Here is an 18,931-nt window from a genome sequence, read left to right on the forward strand (position 1 = left end):
ATCCCTGGGTGGGGAAGATCCCCTGGAGGACGGCATGGCAACCCACTCCAGTATTCTTGTGTGGAGAATCCCCATGGACAGAGGAGCCTGGCGGGCTATAGTCCCTGGGGCCGCAAAGAGTCAGACATGACTGAGTAACTGAAGCTCAGCACAGCACAGCATGCTGCATGAGAGAGTCATGATTAACTACTCATTTTCAGGTGTTTAATTTGGTGTTTAGTAATTCAGATGTTTAGTAAAAGAATATGTACTTTCCTAGAGACTGTTCTGAAGCCTTTTTTTCTTTTGCATATCCACCACGGTTTAGCGATAGATCAAATCAAGTAAATGAGAGATAGACCTGAATGTAATCCTTTGCCCGAATTAGTGATAATTTTAATATTCAACAAAATAAATTATGGAACAAGAGATTGTTCAATGTGAAATACAGAAAGAGTTTCATGTGTATCTTGTGCCTTTACATATGTTTGATTTATTCTTTTAGGTAAATTAGAAAGTTTTATAATTTTTAGTGTTTTTCCCTAATGAACTAAATAAAAAACTTTAATTGACCATTGTCACACCTGTAATAAACTGAGAATGCCTTTCCTTATTTCTTTCATATATATTTCTCTACCTTCACTGTTCCATTGTAGAAGTTCTAACAGTATAGACTTTTTCATTTACATGGCTAATGTTAGATAAAATTAATAATCCTAAGAAGTCTACATTATTTCCATTATATAACTAGGTTTAGCAGGCAAGAATTTCAGTGTGGTCTGTTCCAGAGCATGTGTATAAACATCTTCAGGTATATATTTAGGAATTTGTTTTCCCTGAACATCACTCAGAGATTTTATAGCAAACTTTTTCTAACACTAATCCAGGTTCTAACACTACTCCAGCATGAACTTGATGTTCAACAAATATTTGTTGACTTCTCAACCGTATTACAATATATAAGAGTATTTGGTAGCTTGAAAGCCCACCCCCACCCCTACTGATCTCAATCACATCAAACGGCAGTTACTTTTACTATTTAAATTAACTAAGCCTAATAATGCCATTTTTTCCCCACCAAATATATTATCCTCATTTAAAGATGAAAGAATTTCATAATTCTGACCAATGAAGTAATATACCTGAGATTATCCATGGTGTTGGTGAATTGGTTTCTAAGCCAGAAGGTAAACTTTATAAATAGTATAGCATCATGACATAATTTAGAAGTTTTCATTGCAAATTCAACCATCTCATGCTCATTCACCATACTCATCTTTTCCCTTACTGAATAGCCATAAAGTGTATTGCTTGCAATCACTCTGGCAGAAGCACTGCAGTCCTAGAACGAAGCCGTCCACCAAAGCCTGGAGAACCAGCCCAAGCCCATCTGCAGGAGTGTGGGAGCTGGATGGGGGAGGGGCACGGCCAGCAGCTTGAATTCCACCTAGACTACTGAAGAGAAGACCTTACTTACTTTATCTGTTCAGAAGCACGTGGTTTAGAAATTTTTCTTCCTGCTTCCCTTCCCCTGAGGACTTGGTCCCAGGTTCATGCTAGATTTTTCTGCATTTTCATTTCATGTCATCGAAGCTAGCAAGGACTTTGTTGTTTTTTTACAATACTATTTTAACCTATAAATAAACAGATTAATAAATTAACAAATGCTTTATCACGTTAGTTTTTTGTATCACTCAAGGTCATCATATGTGATGCTCCATGGATTAAATGGATTAAATGGATTAAATGTGATTATTACCATTTTTATAAGCAACCATGGTAATGATGAGTCTTCTGGTTTTTTCCCACAGGTTTATATATGCAGCAATAATATTCAAGCTCGACAACAGGTTATTGAACTTGCCCGTCAATTGAATTTCATTCCCGTTGACTTGGGATCATTATCATCAGCCAGGGAGATTGAAAATTTACCCCTGCGACTATTTACTCTCTGGAGAGGGCCAGTGGTGGTAGCCATAAGCCTGGCCACATTTTTCTTTCTTTATTCTTTTGTCAGAGATGTGATTCATCCCTATGCTAGAAACCAGCAGAGTGACTTTTACAAGATTCCTATTGAGATTGTGAATAAGACCTTGCCCATAGTTGCCATTACTTTGCTGTCCCTGGTCTACCTGGCAGGTCTTCTGGCAGCTGCTTATCAGCTTTACTATGGCACCAAGTATAGGAGATTTCCACCATGGTTGGAGACCTGGTTACAGTGTAGAAAACAGCTTGGATTATTAAGCTTTTTCTTCGCTTCAGTCCATGTTGCCTACAGCCTCTGCTTACCAATGAGAAGATCGGAGAGATACTTGTTTCTCAACATGGCTTATCAGCAGGTATGGAGCAAGTTTGATATTTATCTGATGCTAGTAAAATACTTGATTAGTATAATTTATAAAAACTAAGATTTAATATAGTGTAAAACTTTACATACTTTTAGCTCAGTTGGTAAATCATCTGCCTGCAATGCAGGAGACCTGGGTTCAGTTCCTGGGTCAGGAAGATCCCCTGGAGAAGGAAATGGCAACCCACTCCAGTATTCTTGCCTGGAGAATCCCGTGGATAAAGGAGCCTGACAGGCTACAGTCCATGGGATCGCAAGAGTTGGACACGACTTGGCGACTAAACCACCAAACCATCACCACCACCAAAACTTTACATACTTTGTAATAGAAATGTTGGTATATTTAGGGAGGGGAAAGAATTATTCTTTAAACAAGGTTTTTGCATAGAATTATATGGCTAATTCAGAATAATTTATAGTTAAAGCTTCTGTCATCCCTTTCTCTGAAGAATAAAAGCAGAGAAGTGAAGAGAAGAGTTGGGTTTTATTTTCCTTTTTTGTTACAACTGCAGTGATTACTTTCAGCATCAGTTAATTCTTTTATAATTGGCCATGTTCCGTGAAATAATAAGGCAGCCTTTAGTAAACACATACAATAAAATTAAGCCTAGTGAAAATATGAAAAAGAATAGCAAGTCAGGATTGCTGGGTTTTGTTATCAACAAGCAAGAAAGGTACTGGTTCCTCAGGTGAAGCTTCTCTGGCACTTAACTTGTAAAGAAAATCTCAGAGAGAGCCTCGTAGAATTGGCTTGATGATGGCATAGACTCTGATTTTCCTCAACAATTTCCATTCAGTAAATATCAGGGATTTCACTGAAGCTCTTTGATGTAGCATTTTTCAGTGAAAGATGAGCACAATATACCAAACACACGTGTAAGAGCTTTTGCATTTTATAAGGAAACAAAGCATTATGGTCCAAGTGTGTAGCATCCAGCAATTATACTTGTTTCAACAATAAAACCTAAAATAACTTGAAAAAAAATTACTAGATTGATGTTCTTTAAGCCATTTTCTCTAAAAACCACTTCACTTAAATGAATGGTAGGCTTTGGTATCTACTCCACCAGCTTCCTCACCTCCTTCAAGTCTTCAGTTTGTTGACAAAAATAATAAATGATCAATAATCAGATTAGAAGAGAATTTTATCCACACCAAGCTGAAGTCGATAACCTGGGAAACAACCTCTCAGTAACTCTGAGGGGACTGCTCTGAAGAGGCAGGGAAGGAGCCAGAATGTATATGAACTTTTTAGCTAGGAAATAAGTGTGGTCAAACTTACATCCTTGATAAAGGATTACTGCTAATCACAAAAAACAGATATTTCAAGTTAATAATTTCAGTGTTTTTCTATGTATTGGAAGATGCAGGAATCTGGGGTCATTGAAATTCTCCCAGAGGTATGCATCTTAACTATCTAGGGGCCAATATTTCATAGCCCAGAAAGCCTCATCCGTCTGTTTTCCTCCTGAATTCTCCTCATGGCCCATTGTGAACTGGGGCCCAAAGGGCCCATTAAACCCTTTATAAAACTTGATGGTGGGCAGCATTCTTGTTTTTAATGGTATAGCTGATGTACAATGTATATTTGTACATAAGACAGGCTGTTCTTAGTTAATAAAGTTCAAACCAAATCATGTATGAGCCAGAACGACTTTCCCATACCTCAGAATGTGAAAATTTTTCCCATCAAGTCCTTATCTCCTCAGCGAGGCTCTCATTGGACACTGTTTTACATTCTGCCACCTGCTTCTGACTCAACCCTGGCACTCCCAGCCTCTCCTCCTTCCCCTGCTGTACCTTCTCTTTGTTCAATAGTATTTTCCACCTTCTAACACACTTTGTGTTCCTTATTTAGTGTTCTCTGACTTCTCTCATCAGAATGTAAGTTCACAAGAGGAGGAGTCTTTGTCCATTTTGCTTACTGATATATGCATAATGCCTGGAACTGTGTCTGACACATTGTAGACGCTCAAAAAACATACTCATGGAATGAAGGGGTGAATTGGGAGGACAGGTATTAATAGAGAGCTACAGGTTGTAGGCTCCAGGTTTACTGGGTTATGCTGCTATTCTGTATTGTCGTATAGACGCCCAATGAGATAGTAAGAACCTTTTCTCCACAGAGGAGCTCTGTGGCTTCTTTCAGAATGTCGGTATTGATTACTTCAGTGAACTAGTGGCTAAGAAATAGCTTTTCTCTCTTTTTGTTAAACTTCAGGTATGGTTACCTCAACTAAACTTCAGTTTGGTTACCTGGAAGTGGACAAAAAGTAAAGCTGGTATTAAGTTAGAACCTGTTTTCCTTGAATAGATCAAATCTTCAACCCAAGGAATCCAAACCTTGATTTATACTCTTAATTATACTGTTTGCATGTAAACAGACAATTCTAAAAGTAGTTCCTATCCAGAATCTGACATATTCAGAGTTAAAGTATGGCTTGATTATATGTGCATTATCAATGTAAGGGGAAGACATTTGAAAAAGTACTGCATGAGGCAACTAGACATTTGAAAAGTATATTAATGAGGTCATTCAAGTAGATAAATATTTGTGCTCCGTAAGGCTTTATCCTCAGGGCAATTTCAACTTACTGGGGAAAAGAAGGTAAGAAGAAGTAAATCAATATATAAATATTCTGTGAGAAACGAAGGAACAAAATTTAGAAATCCCCTGCTTGGATTCTAAATTGAACTAAGGCCAGAATATTCAACCAAGTTGTAACCAACTTCTAAAAGTACCGGAAAACTGCCACTACTTCTTTAGTCTCCCTCTGGAACCAACCACTCAGTATCTCAGTGTTGGGACTCCAGAGTCCATGTCAGCACAATGTATTACAAATGTGTCAACTACCCTTATCACATATGGGTGAGGAAGGAGAGGACCTTAGTTCTCTTTCTGTTTAACTCTCTCTTCTCTTTCCCACACACCTGGAACAAATACCATCCAGTAATAGGTTCTCCATAACAGTTCATTAAATTGAATTAGTGCAACTTAAATATGTCTGTATATGACACATTCTTAGGCCAAGAGTGAACTCTGTGCTGAATCAGTTAATGTTCTACCAAACAAAGGAAATTCACATTTGCTTTCTTGTTAGGTTCATGCAAATATTGAAAACTCTTGGAACGAGGAAGAAGTCTGGAGAATTGAAATGTATATTTCCTTTGGCATAATGAGCCTTGGCTTACTTTCCCTCCTGGCAGTCACCTCTATCCCTTCAGTGAGCAATGCTTTAAACTGGAGGGAATTCAGTTTCATTCAGGTACATGGTGTTTGTTTGGTGAGGGGATGGGTGGTACAGAATTTTAACTACAATTAAGTACAATTAAATTTTAAATATGTTCCTTATGAAAGAATGCCTCTGGGACTGCTGTTTATGCAAGTAGCTCGTGGAATATATGCTGCTAGAGGCCACGTTAGGACCATTCTGGTTTAGTTAGTAAAAGACCAGTACAGGACTTTACTGGAAGGTTTTGATAGCACTGCCTACTATGTTATAGATACAGGTTATTTTAAAAAGGAATAGAAAGTAGGAGGTGAGTCAGCTTAAATCAAATTTAATACCAAAGTCAATGTATTATTGGCCAGCTGAACGGAGACTTATTTTATATTCTGAGTCATCTTAATCTGTCTAGAAAAGTTTCATTAGTTGTAATTCAAGTGGAGAGAAGCTCAGTCTGAATATTTTAAAGGAAATGTGTATATACACACAAACACAAGCGGTAACAAAACTAGGTTAATGGATTATGACAAGCAACCAGCCTTATGAATCTTGTTAGTATATGTATTTAGTACATCAGTTGTATACATATGTGTATGAGGGATTTCAAAATAACATTTGTTATATGATAAGTTAAACATTCACTTTCTCTAGTAATAGCTCTTTAATGAATTTGCGTATTTTTAAAATACATAATTCAAATTTAGACCCTTCCTAAATTATCATAACAACCATTTGGTTGTTTCCAAATGGTTTATAGCACAACATGCAGATGAGTGGCATCTGGTGGTACACTAACTTTTGGTTGTTTTGGGGTTTTGTTTTTTGCCTATTTGCTTGTGTGTGTGTGTGTGTGTTTTTTTTTTAAGTGGTCTAAAAACCTCATTCAGAATAAAGGGCCTATCCCTCATCTAAATTAATTTTTCCTTTTTGAGGGAAATAAAATGTGAATATTTTCCCAACTGCTAGTTTAATCCCACCTGAAAAGAAATAGAAGGCACTCTGATAAAAGGTGCTAGACAGGTGCAAAGTATCATGATAAGTTTAGAGGAGTAATTGCAAGCAGAACAATTTTCTGCTAGAGATTTAATCCTTCTCCAGCGAAGTTAGACTTTACATTACTATGCTGATAGACTGCTACATTTTGTGTGACTTAAACCACTTCTCAACAAGCAGTTAAATATAATAAAGAGAACTCAAAATGCTGAACTGCTCGATTTTTAAACTGTCAACTTTTTAACAAAATACTCTTATAATCTCATTCAATATGGTCAGTAAAACCATTTGAAATTCTTTTTATGTTACACATTAATACTATAAGATTTTTCATATTTATGTTCAACTATATGTGTGTATACCTATGAGAATGCTCTTTAGCATTTAATTATATGCATGTGTATATATGTATACATATATTACATATGTAATATATGTACTATATTATATATAGTATAGATACACACTCACATACATTTTTAAAAACATACACAACTGGTAGAAATGTGGAGAACCTTTAAAAGAAGTTTTCCAATTTTTATCAGTATCCTTAAGGAAAAGCCAGATGTTTTGACCAGTAATCCCACTATTAGAAATCAGTTCTAAGGAACTAAACCAAAATATAAAAGAGGGTTTAACATTATATAATAGTTGAAGAAGGTAAAAAAAAACAGTAAATGATCAACAAAAAGGAATGGTTAGGTAAATTATAGCACATCCATTCAGTAGAATACCTTTTAAATTAAACTCATGTTTTCATGTTTAATGACATGAGGAAAAGCTCTAGATGTGATAAATAATCAGAATATTAGAATATATGTAATTTGGCCTTATTTGTGTAAAACAGTGTGCACATAAATGTGTAAGAAATATATGAAAATGTTAAAATTGTTTAAGTCAGTAGATAACAAAGAGTAATGCAATAATTTAAGATAAAGTTGTGTTTTCAAAATATAAACATAGTATATCTGGATGGATTAATTTATGAGTTTGAATAATTTTGCTTCTTGTTCTCTTTCTCTTTCTTCTTCCCCTGTCCCAAGTCTACCCTTGGATATGTTGCTCTGCTCATAAGTACTTTCCATGTTTTGATTTATGGATGGAAACGAGCTTTTGAAGAAGAGTACTACAGGTTTTATACACCACCAAACTTTGTTCTTGCTCTTGTTTTGCCCTCAATTGTAATTCTGGGTAAGATTGTTTTACTCCTTCCATGTATAAGCCAAAAGCTAAAGCGAATTAAAAAGGGCTGGGAAAAGAGCCAATTTCTAGAAGAAGGTATTGGAGGAGCAGTTCCTCATCTCTCACCAGAGAGGGTTACAGTAATGTGATGATAAATGGTGCTCCCCGCTGCTATATGAAGTTCTCCTCATGCCATTATTTTTATAACTTCTTTTATCTTCACTTGCAAGTGCACTGTCAAACTGCTGTGGGCTGAAACCTGTTCAATGGGATCTCAACTGAATTAATGGTAGAATTTTCTTCCAATTTGTTTTCCCTAATGTCACATTTTTGCCAATATGAATTTTTGTAGTCAATTTATGTTGAAACATAGGTATGTTTTGTTTTGTATAATTGTAATGCTATTGTTATTTTAATAAACTTTATTCCATAATCAGGCAGAAATATTTGTAGTTAATAGTACAGATACAACATAATGTTAAAAAAAAAAACTGTGCAAACCAGCAGAACTTCAAGTTTTAATATAATGTGATGGATATTTTTTCCTGGAGCTTAAGTAAGATTCTAATTATTATTCAGCTTAAGAAATAAAACTGCATAACATACATTATTTTTAAGAAGGGACACCTTAGGTTAGCATCTAGGTAAGAGTATATGTTAACATCCCTATATTTCTTTCAAAGATAGGGTTTGAACCAATGTGATCTGTGAACAAACACAAAGAGACAAACTGAACTTGAAATTTTATTTAAAACGCATTGTAGACATGAAATATATACTGATAATGTATACCTCATGAAAAGTTTTATTCTTTATCTTGTTGTGGAACAGTTTTATTTGCATATTAATATACTGACCAGGGAGAAGACAGTTTAATATATGGCCTCCAAAACTGACTTTTCTAATATAATACCAATCCTGGGAATCTTATAATTATTTCTAGTTAGAGGGAAAGCGTTAAGTTTACATACAAGTAGTTATCAGCTGGTTTTTGCTGTTGTACCTTAGCCAGTCATATTCTGAATGATATAGGATTTTACTGACATTCATTAAGGGATTATAACATGCCAGGCACTGTTCTAAGCACTTTACTTATATTTTCCCATACAGTACTTACAACAACCCCTTGACAGAGGTGGTTATTATCCTCATTTTACATATAAGGATACTGGATGGAGGATAGAAAAGTTCAGTAATTTGCTCAAGGTCATTCCAGAGCTAGTATTCAAGTCCAGGCAGTCATATTTCAGAGGCCACGGTTTTAGCCTCTAGGCTGTATGGCCCCTGCCCCATTCCCATGCATTCCAATCTAGATGCTTCCTCTTTGGTATAAAGGCACTGACATTCTTTACAGTGTGTCGTGTGTGTCAAAAGATATGTGAAGGTATAATTGTAAATTAATCCTTGGCTTGGGGATATAATTCACACTTACCCTAGGAAAGAATCTTGCCTGGGACAGGACCCTAGAGATCAGTGGCAGTCCATACACCTCTTTATGCAGTAAAGGACTCCAGTAGAGATAGGACTGTAGTAGTAGTTAACAGCAGAGGTCCTACAGAGTCTTAAAAAGTCCCTGTAGATTTGGTCATCTCTTTTCTCTCTTCTTAAGACGTCCTCCTGCCTACTCAGCCATTCATTAGGGAGCAGTTTGCAACTATGAAGGATATTTAGATGAGTGGGTTAATTATGAATCTACTCTAGAGATATGCTGCTGCTGCTGCTAAGTCGCTTCAGTCATGTCCAACTCTGTGCGACCCCATAGACGGCAGCCCACCAGGCTCCCCCATCCCTGGGATTCTCCAGGCAAGAAGTCATGAGTGGGTTACCATTTCCTTCTCTAATGCATGAAAGTGAAAAGTGAAAGTGAAGTCGCTGAGTCCTGTCCGACTCTTAGCGACCCCATGGACTGCAGCCTACCAGGCTCCTCTGTCCATGGGATTTTCTAGGCAAGAGTACTGGAGTGGGATGCCATTGCCTTCTCCTACTCTAACGACATAGAATCATACAAATTATTCATGAAATTTTTCAGTACTGACATTACACATTAAAATTGTATTTTGTTCATCCTTTGGTTAGAAAGTGCTACATTTCCCCCCCAGTTGCTCCTTCTTTATTAAAAGAGAAAGTTGCAAACAAGATACAATGATATGTATTCCTCTTCCTGAAATTTTAACATTTTAAAACTTACCCAGTAAGGTTCTACTGAAACCAGCTGCCAAAAAGAAAAGGACTTTTACTCAGTAGAAGCTACCTTTCCCACCAATGGCTCGCTCCCTACCACCATATCATGTCAGTTTGGTCAACTACTCATGATTCTCTGATGTTCTCTCCTTGGTGAATTTTAGTAACTTGTACTTTTTAATTGAGCTTTTCATTTTAATTGTAGCCTTTCTGTCTTGATAATCATTTACTTGTTAGTTCTCAGCAGGAATTCAGTTGGGTGATAACTTCAAGGTAACACCTATAAACTATGTAGTAGACTTGTGACATTAACTACATATTTGTAATAATTTCTTGTCCCTTCAGTTTCACTCCATTTAAGCCCATGCTTTTACCAGTTAATATGAAAATACAACAAAATAGTTTTAAAACTTAGCTTACTATTGAAGTATATTTATATTGTTACATGTATATATGAATTAGCTAATAAGATAAAATTATCACTATTACAGATAAATGGGGCCTTTGAAAATATGAAAAAGTGAAGTTTATGAAGTGTATGTGAGATGTAACAGTTGTTTGAAATGGTAATATCTTCTTTTGAGTACTATAAAGCTGACATAATTTTGAAGTTTTAGAATAAATATAATATGTGCGTGCTCAGTCACTAAGCCATGTCCGACTCTGCGACTCCATGGACTGTAGCCTAACAGGCTCCTCTGTTCATGAGATTTCCCAGGCAAGAATACTGGAGTGGGTTACCATTTCCTTCTCTAGGGGATCTTTCCAACCCGTGGATCCCAATATTGCCAGGTAGATTCTCTACCACTGATCCACCAGGGAAGCCCAAGTGTAATATGTTCATTATAATTCTAAATGTTTAAAAGCTTTTCTAAAAATGGAAAAATACTGACTTTTAATTGCGTTACTTAAATAACTTTTAACTGCTTTATTTTACTACTTCCTACCTGATTACTTTTCTTAATCATCATTTCTCATAATCATTCTTTAGAAATCATTACTCTGACCTCAGAAGTATGACTGAATTTTGCTCTTGCTAGATGTGAGAAAGTAGTTTTGTTTTTCCTAAACTATATTTTGAGAAGTGTCCCTGAGAAAATTATAAGAGCATAAAATATATCTAGTTCTGAAAATGAAAGTCGCTCAGTCGTTTCTCTTTGCGACCCCATGGACTGTGGAGTCCATGGATTTCTCCAGACCAGAACACGGGAGTGGGTAGCTTTCCCTTCTCCAGGGGATCTTTCCTACCCAGGTATCGAACCCAGGTCTCCCACATTGCAGGCAGATTCTTTACCAGGTGAGCCACATGGGAAGCCCTAGTTTTAATCCTATGCAAAATAATTAATTTTTTTCCTAAGAAGGAGTTAATTATTGGACTGAATCATGCTACCTAGCTTTTATGTGCAGATTTCATATGTCTCCTCTATTAAAGATATTTAAAATCATGTTTGAATAGGAATATATTCATGTTAGCATATATTTTTCAAAGCATATATGAAAATTAGCCTAGATTGTCTACAGGTAGAGATGTTTATTTAAATTTTGAAGTATTTTAAAGTATGAATAAATTATATTTATAGGTATTTATCAGAGATAATTATTTTGTGCTACATATGGGATTGGTTAATGAGCTCCAATGTTAAACTACCTGATTAATTTCTTATAAATTAGCATAATTTTGAGTTGATTAAGGGATTTTACTTTCAAAATTAATTTGCTAATAATAGCCTAACATATATTCATCCTTACAGTGAAATTATGAAAATTATTTGTGTAAAAGGGCTTTTGAGAATATATCATATCCAATTTTTTTATTGTTTATCTCTTATTAATGTGATAGAATCTTAATTATTTTTAATTGCCTTTTTTAATACAAATTTATTTAATTGGAGGCTAATTACTTTACAATATTGTATTGGTTTTGCCATACATTAACATGAATCTGCCACGGGTGTACATTGCCATTAAACTATTTCATAAAAAATTCTGTACATAGAGGTTCCCCCTGCCAAGAGGCTTTATTTATGAAATTTAAAATTTCTTATGTGATGTTTTAAACAAAGTGCCATCAGTGTAATTCATAAATATTTCTTTAGGAATACTATGAACACTGAACCTGTGTCAGTCTATAAAATCTCTGTTTTGAAATAAGTATTTAAACAGCCTAAAATGTTGCATTGAAATTATTTTGTAAGTTCATGACTTAAAGTAGTGTAACACATAGTATAATAACCTGAGCCTGGTGTTAAGATTTATATTTGTGATGTGTTGTCATGAAAATGAGCTGCTCCACCCTCAGTTGTTCATAAGCCACTAAAGCAAATTCTGATACATATTCATTATATGTAATTGCTCTAAATGAAACTGTAATAATTTTAGTGGAAACAATTTGTTCATACTTTTGAACAGTGAATTTTATAGGAACAAATAGGTTCTTCAATTTTGTTTTAAGCAAACTTCTAAAGTGCTAATATTCAGAGATTCTGTCACTATGTTACCAAAAAACATTTAGTTTAGCTGAATGCATGTACACACCATAGTCCCCCCTACCATGGTTTCATTTTCTGTGATTTCAGTTACTCAAAATCAACTTAGGTTTGAAAATATTAGATGGAAAATCCTGAAAATAAACAGTTCATAACTTTTAAATTGTGTGCCATTCTGAATAGCATGGTGAGATCTTGAGTGTTCCCAAGATCAGCTGGGAACAGCTGATGTTCCCACTCCAGCTGCCCTAGGACATGAATCAGCCCTCTGTTCAGTATGTCCTTCCCTTAGTTACTTGGTAGCTGTCTTGGTTATCAGATTGGCTGTTGTGGTATTGTAGTGCATGTAATTCTTATTTTACTTAATAATGGGCTCCGAGTACAAGGGTAGTGACGCTAGGAATCCAGATATGTCAAAGGGAGGTTGTAAAGTGTCCCCTCTAAGTGAAACGGTAAAAGTTTTTGACTTAATAAGGAAAGAAAAAAAATTGTATCCTGAGGTTGCTAGGATATATGGTAAGAATAAATCTCCTATCTATGAAATTATGAAGAAGGAAAAAGAAATTCATGCTAGGTTTACATTGCACTTCATACTACGAAAGTTATACAGTGTGTGACAAGTGCTTAGTTAAGATGGAAAAGACATTATATACAATAAGAGATTTTGAGAGAGACAGACTACATTCACATAAGTTTTGCTACAGTACTTTGTTATAATCTATTTTATTATTTGTATTTTGTTGTAATCTCTTACTGTGCCTAATTTATAAATTAAACTCTGTCACAGGTATGTGTGTATGGGGGGAAAAAACATAGTATATATAGAGTTTGGTAGCATCAGTGGCTTCAGGCATCCACTGGGGGTCTTGAAACCTCTCCTGTGGATAAGGGGAGGACTACTGAACAGATTTTTTTTTTAACTTTCCAAATCATTGGATTAACATCATGCAGTCATCTAAAATTAGGGTGGACTATTTGGATTCTCCCAATGGCTAGATGGGCTAATATAAATACCCAAAGCAGGTGTTTTTTTAAAATGATTTCCGCCAACTCCAAGGGTGATTCTCTTATTTTCTTTAAAGGTCTTTCATAGTTTTGCAGATACTGAGTCTGAAGGGGGACTGGAAATTGTCTCCCTGTGTCTAGTTACCCTACTTTAAAAGCTGCTGCCCATCACATTCCTCAACAGCCCTTGCAGTCAAGTCTTCATTTGTGACTGAGTGTGGACCAGTGAGAAGTAGAGGTGCAAATAAGTGAATTCTTAAAAGTCTCTTCAAAGAAAAGCAGCATGTGTTCCTTTATCTTATTCCTCTGTCTTGCTGCCAGAACTGTCATATAATAGGAACTCTTGCAAATATCCAAGAAGACCAAGGCCAAACCCTAAGGAGGACATGTTAGAAATTAAAAAGGTCTTGACTGCTTCACTACTTTGACTGCCTTTTCCTGTATTTAAGCCATTGTAAATTTGGGTTTCTTTTATATGAAATCAAAATTAATCCATCCTGGCCTTCAGTTCTTTATTACAATACCATATAACACTATTTGAATAAACTAGATTGCAATAATTCTTATGTTTAAAAGTTTTTATAGCATAGTATGCAGTTCACATTAGAACTGATTTTCCATTGTTAATTATACTCATTTTCCTGCCTTTATCTTTCATTGAGTATTTTGTATCTGCTTAGAAAATACTGTCTTCTTTATAACTGTGTAATAGATATTTGATAAAACTCCATAATCTCCAAAATACTGTTATCAAATTATATGCCATGTTTTTATATCATTCTCATAGATTTGCCTTATAAACATCTAAATAAAAACGTACTATTTAATGTGATTTAATTTCTTTTTTGAAATGTTATATACAAGTGGAGTTGTCTTTCTTACTGAATAATCATTCCAGTATTTGATGGAAGCCATCTATACTTTGCTGGCTGTTTCTTTTTAGAAGCATTCAGAAAGCATTCATGTAATTGTTTTGGGTTTGGGGGAAGTTTTGTTTGCTTTTATCAGAGCAGACATTTAGAAAAACATCCATCTAATGAGATGGTATTCTTAAAAGTATTTCACTTCACTAGCATTTATTAAGTATCTTTAAACTAGGACAGAACACAGTATTCAAGCTATATTCTGTAAGTTCCTGATAGCAGAACTCTGTCTTACTGCTATATTCCTTTGTTGTTCAGTCGCTCAGGCGTGTCCTACTCTTTGTGATCCCATGGACTGCAGCACATCAAGCTTCCTGTCCTTCACCATCTCCTGGAGCTTGCTCAAACTCATGTCCATCGAGTCAGTGATGTCATCCAACCATCTCATCCTTTGGCATCCCCTGCCTTCAGTCTTTCCCAGCATCAGGGTCTTTTTTAATGACCCTGATGGCCAAAGTACTGGAGCTTCAGCTTCAGCATCAGTCCTTCCAATGAATATTCAGGGTTGATTTCCTTAAGGATTGACTGGTTTGATCTCCTTGCAGTCCAAGTGACTCTCAAGAGTCTTCTCAGTTTGAAAGCATCAATTCTTGGCGCTCAGCCTTCTTTATGGTCCAACTCTCACATCCATACATGACTACTGGAAAAACCATAGCTTTGACTATATGGACCTCTGTTGGCAACTGTATTTCTAGTGTCTAGTAATATATGGTCCTACAGAAACCAATGAGATAGTATGACTTGCCTCATTTTTACAGAAAATTACGTTATTTATCAGCTGATTTCTGCGTAGCCATGCCTGCATCCTCCTGCCCACACCCTCCCCATCACCATCTCAGCTTCCTACTTTGCCTCCTGGCCAGTGGTTAGAGCTGCCCTACGGGCCCAGAGAGGAGTCATTGCTATTGCTGCCACTGCCACCATCAGCCCCACCACACTGCTGTACTGATATTCGTGCCTGTGCACAGAATCTGTGAAGGCTCTGGCTCCCCCTGCAGCTGCCTGGAAATGTGTGGGTATTAATATCCTGAGAGTAGGGTCCAGATAAAATACAGGACACTCAATCAAATTTGAATTGCAAAGAAACAAATAAGTGTAATTCTGTTACAAATACTGCATGGGTTTTCACCTTTAAATCTGGCAACTCTACTTCAAGGGTGAACTTTGATCAGAGTTGAAGAATAAGAGGGTGCTAGTAAGTAAGTTCTCCCTTCATTTCCCCAGATGGACCGTTCCAAAGTTTAATAATTCACAAGGCCTCCATGAAAATATCCTAAAAGCCTGAGCACTTATAACTCCATTGTTTCAAAGCTATGGCAGCTCAGTAACACCTATATTTGTACATCCTCCTCCACTGCCATCTTTTCCTCCCTTCTGCTTAGCAGAAACAGTGCCCGCCCCCAACCAACTGGCAGAAGGGGAATGTTTCTTGTTTGTGGAAGACTCTAGGGAACCTAGGCTAGCACAGTAATTTGGGTAGTAGATTCTTCAAATGGAAAATTATGAAATGATGATTTTCACAAAGTCAGACATAGGGCTGTGCAGACTCAAAATCCAGGTTGGCTGAGAACCTTGAGTGGATACATCTCCCAGGGATGGATTCACATTGATAAATGTACAGTGATAGTTTGTTAAGTCAGAAATATCTGAGAAATACCTGGACTTCCCTGGTGGCTCAGGTGGTAAAGATTCTGCCTGCCATGCAAGAGACGTGGGTTTGATCCCTGGGTTGGGAAGATCCCCTGGAGAAGGGAATCTACACACTCCAGTATTCTTGTCTGGAGAATTCCATAGACAGAGGAGCCGTTGAGAAATATCAATGTCCTAAAGGCAAAGAAGCTGGTATTGCCTCAACTAAGCACATTCTACTCTTAAATCTGTTCTTTACAAGAATTCTAATTATAGTCCAAAGGATGTCAGGATCAATTACAGGCTAAATTATGTCCCCCTAAAATTCACATTGAAGTCCTAACCCCTGGTACCTCAGAATGACTACATTTGGAGAAAGGGTCTTTAAAGAAGTAGTTAAGGTAAAATGAGGTCATAGTGGTGGGCCCTAATGCAACATGATTGGTGTCCTTATAAGAACAGTAAGAAGAGTAGATAAAGATACAGAGGGAAGACCACGTGATGACAAAGGGAGAAGCCAAGGAGAAAGGCCTCAGAATGAAACCAATCTTGGACACCTTGATCTTGGACTTCTAGCTTCCAGACTGTGAGGAAATAAAATTTCTGTTGCGTAAGCCACTCAGTTTGTGGTATTGGTTCCCACAGCCTTCAAAGACTAAAACATGGTTCATAGAATCAGAACAGGTCAAGTTAGTTACAGAACTTGGGTAATTAATGTCACTAGAATAAGCTTGTCTGATTAGTCCTACTCCACAATAAAGACAGTTCTCTCCTGGGGTTACAATAACCTCCCACCATGTAAACACAATAAATGGCTTTTAGTTCTAAAAGTTCAAGAACATTTTCAGTTCATGGAACTATGAACTGAAACTACGTCATGGAGCTGAAGCTTTGATCAGATAAAAGTCACTCTATAAGTTAATATCATTTATTTCATTGCTCCACTAAACATGAATAGCTCTTGTAGCTTCCTATTTAAAAATCACTTGCAATTTGGATTATTAGTACAATTCATTAGAATGGTTGACAACCAAACAATGGTTGACTTTGTTTTTATGTTCCATGTACTTATTACTTAGTATCAAATTTAATGATTCTGTTAGAAGGAGGTAATTACTTTTCTTTTTTATGCTTTGTTTCTACAACACTCAACTTGAAAGATTTTTTAAAACACTACAATAGATTAAATCTCAGCTTTTATGTATTTTTTCTGTTACATAATTCCCCTACAGGGGACTATAATCACACTTCCCATGTGCTATAAAATTTTTCTGTTTAAAATAAATTACTTTCAGAAAGAAATAATACTTGTGTGAACATTTAGAACATTTGGCACTAGGTTATTGACTACCAGATTCATATATAATCTAAAATGTTAATTAGAAAAATTCTTAATTCATGCTATTGAATAATTACAATTTTATTAAATATTGTTAATTAGGGTGCAAACAAGTATCAATAAAAAATCAGAAGAATATTTATTTCCTAATCCATTTAAGTTAAAAATATATTTAGCTTTCAATGTTACTTTTAAAAATGGTGCATAGTTCAATAAATTATTAAAATTTGTAGTTAATCTTTAAGTCTACAGCAGCTTTTAAGAAATTGTAATTTGTAATTCAACAGAAATGTTAAATTCTGCTAGAATTGTTACCAGATTGAAGTATTTTTATTCCCTATGTATGTCATCTCTTATACATTTCTCTACTATTAATTTATCTTTTTGTGAAATAATTTACCATTTCAGTAGTTAGCCATTTAACCCTACATCCTTCTGGGTTCTGCTGTCATAAAAATGTCTTTTGTGTTCTTAACAGTTTTTAGAAAGCGATACTAAAGAAGGATCAATGGGACTTCCCTGGCAGCCCAGTGGTTAACACTCTGTGCTTCCAGTGCAGCGGTTAAGGATGCTGGGGGTGGTTAGGGTACAGTGTGGGGTTAGGGACATCGACCCTGACTTGGATGAAAACCCAGGGGTAACATTACAGTTAACCCTCTGTATCCAAGGTTCCGTATCCATGGATTAAATCCACCAGGTTGTGTGGGACTGTACTCTGTATTTATTGAAAAAAATCTGCATGTGAGTGGAACCCGCAGTTCAAACCTGTGTTTTTCAAGGGTCAACTGTACATGCAAACCCTTGAACCCTACCCGACTTACTAAAGCAGACCCTGGATATGGGACTCAGAAGTCTTTTAATTAGCTCTCTGGATGATTCTCATGCACATTAAGTTTTGAGAAATACTTCTCTAGACACTATGCTGAGGGCTTGGGGTATAAAAACCTGGGTAAGTAACTCCTTGTTTTAAAAAATCTCAGTCTAGCAGGGAGTCTGCTGAGCCAGTAAATACCATTAAATGTGTGGAGAGTACAAGAACAGAATGACAGACAAAGCAGCACCTAAAATAGCAGAGCATATAGAGAAGGTTTCCTAGAAAAGGTCACATGAGCTGAGTTTCATAAGGAGTTAGACCCTGGAGGACAGTCACAGGTACAAAAGATGCAAAGGTAATGTAGGAGGAAGTTTGGCACCTGTGTAAAAGTGAAGTAATTCAGTCAATACGGCTTGAGCGTGGGGTGACTGAGGATTCTATTCTGGTTGCTTCTCACCTGTAAAAAGATAAAAATCATTAAAGCAAAAAAAAAATTACAGTTAGATCTATTAACTTCCCAGTAATAGACTCACTAATGGAGAAAAGTCAAAAGTTTTTAAGTGCTAGAAAGGGGGAGTTCGTGGGATTTGTGCTAATTAAGGATGGGAAACTGATACTCTGGATATGGGACAGAATGAATATATAGGTTAGTACACAACTGGTTAAAATAAAACAAAAATCCTATTGTTCATTTGTTAGAAAAATGTCTTCAGTTAAGTCCAGTTAGAAGAGTTTGATTTCCCAGGGCCATTGAGGTTTATGGACTCTTATCACCTTCAGTCTATTGTGCTAAATCACAAAAGTCAGTTGACATCTCCTAGGTAAG

General features: G+C 36.1%; 1 protein-coding gene across 3 annotated transcripts in view; it reads left to right on the top strand.

Moving 5' to 3' along the window:
• Positions 1-15,050, top strand: part of STEAP2 (STEAP2 metalloreductase) — a 31,924-nt gene extending 16,874 nt beyond the window's left edge. For 2 of the 3 annotated variants that reach the window (XM_060415054.1, XM_060415055.1), the window contains 4 exons: positions 1,791-2,318; positions 5,428-5,592; positions 7,590-7,737; positions 14,582-15,050. In XM_060415054.1, coding sequence (XP_060271037.1) covers positions 1,791-2,318; positions 5,428-5,592; positions 7,590-7,737; positions 14,582-14,832 — 1,092 coding nt within the window. In that variant the 3' untranslated portion in view covers positions 14,833-15,050. Of the gene's footprint in view, positions 1-1,790; positions 2,319-5,427; positions 5,593-7,589; positions 14,233-14,581 lie in introns of those variants that run through there. The other variant, XM_004007966.5, reaches the window with a different exon arrangement.
• Positions 15,051-18,931: the final 3,881 nt, after the last annotated feature.

The sequence above is a fragment of the Ovis aries genome, chromosome 4 (assembly GCF_016772045.2).
Source record: "Ovis aries strain OAR_USU_Benz2616 breed Rambouillet chromosome 4, ARS-UI_Ramb_v3.0, whole genome shotgun sequence".
NCBI classification, from domain to species: Eukaryota; Metazoa; Chordata; class Mammalia; order Artiodactyla; family Bovidae; genus Ovis; species Ovis aries.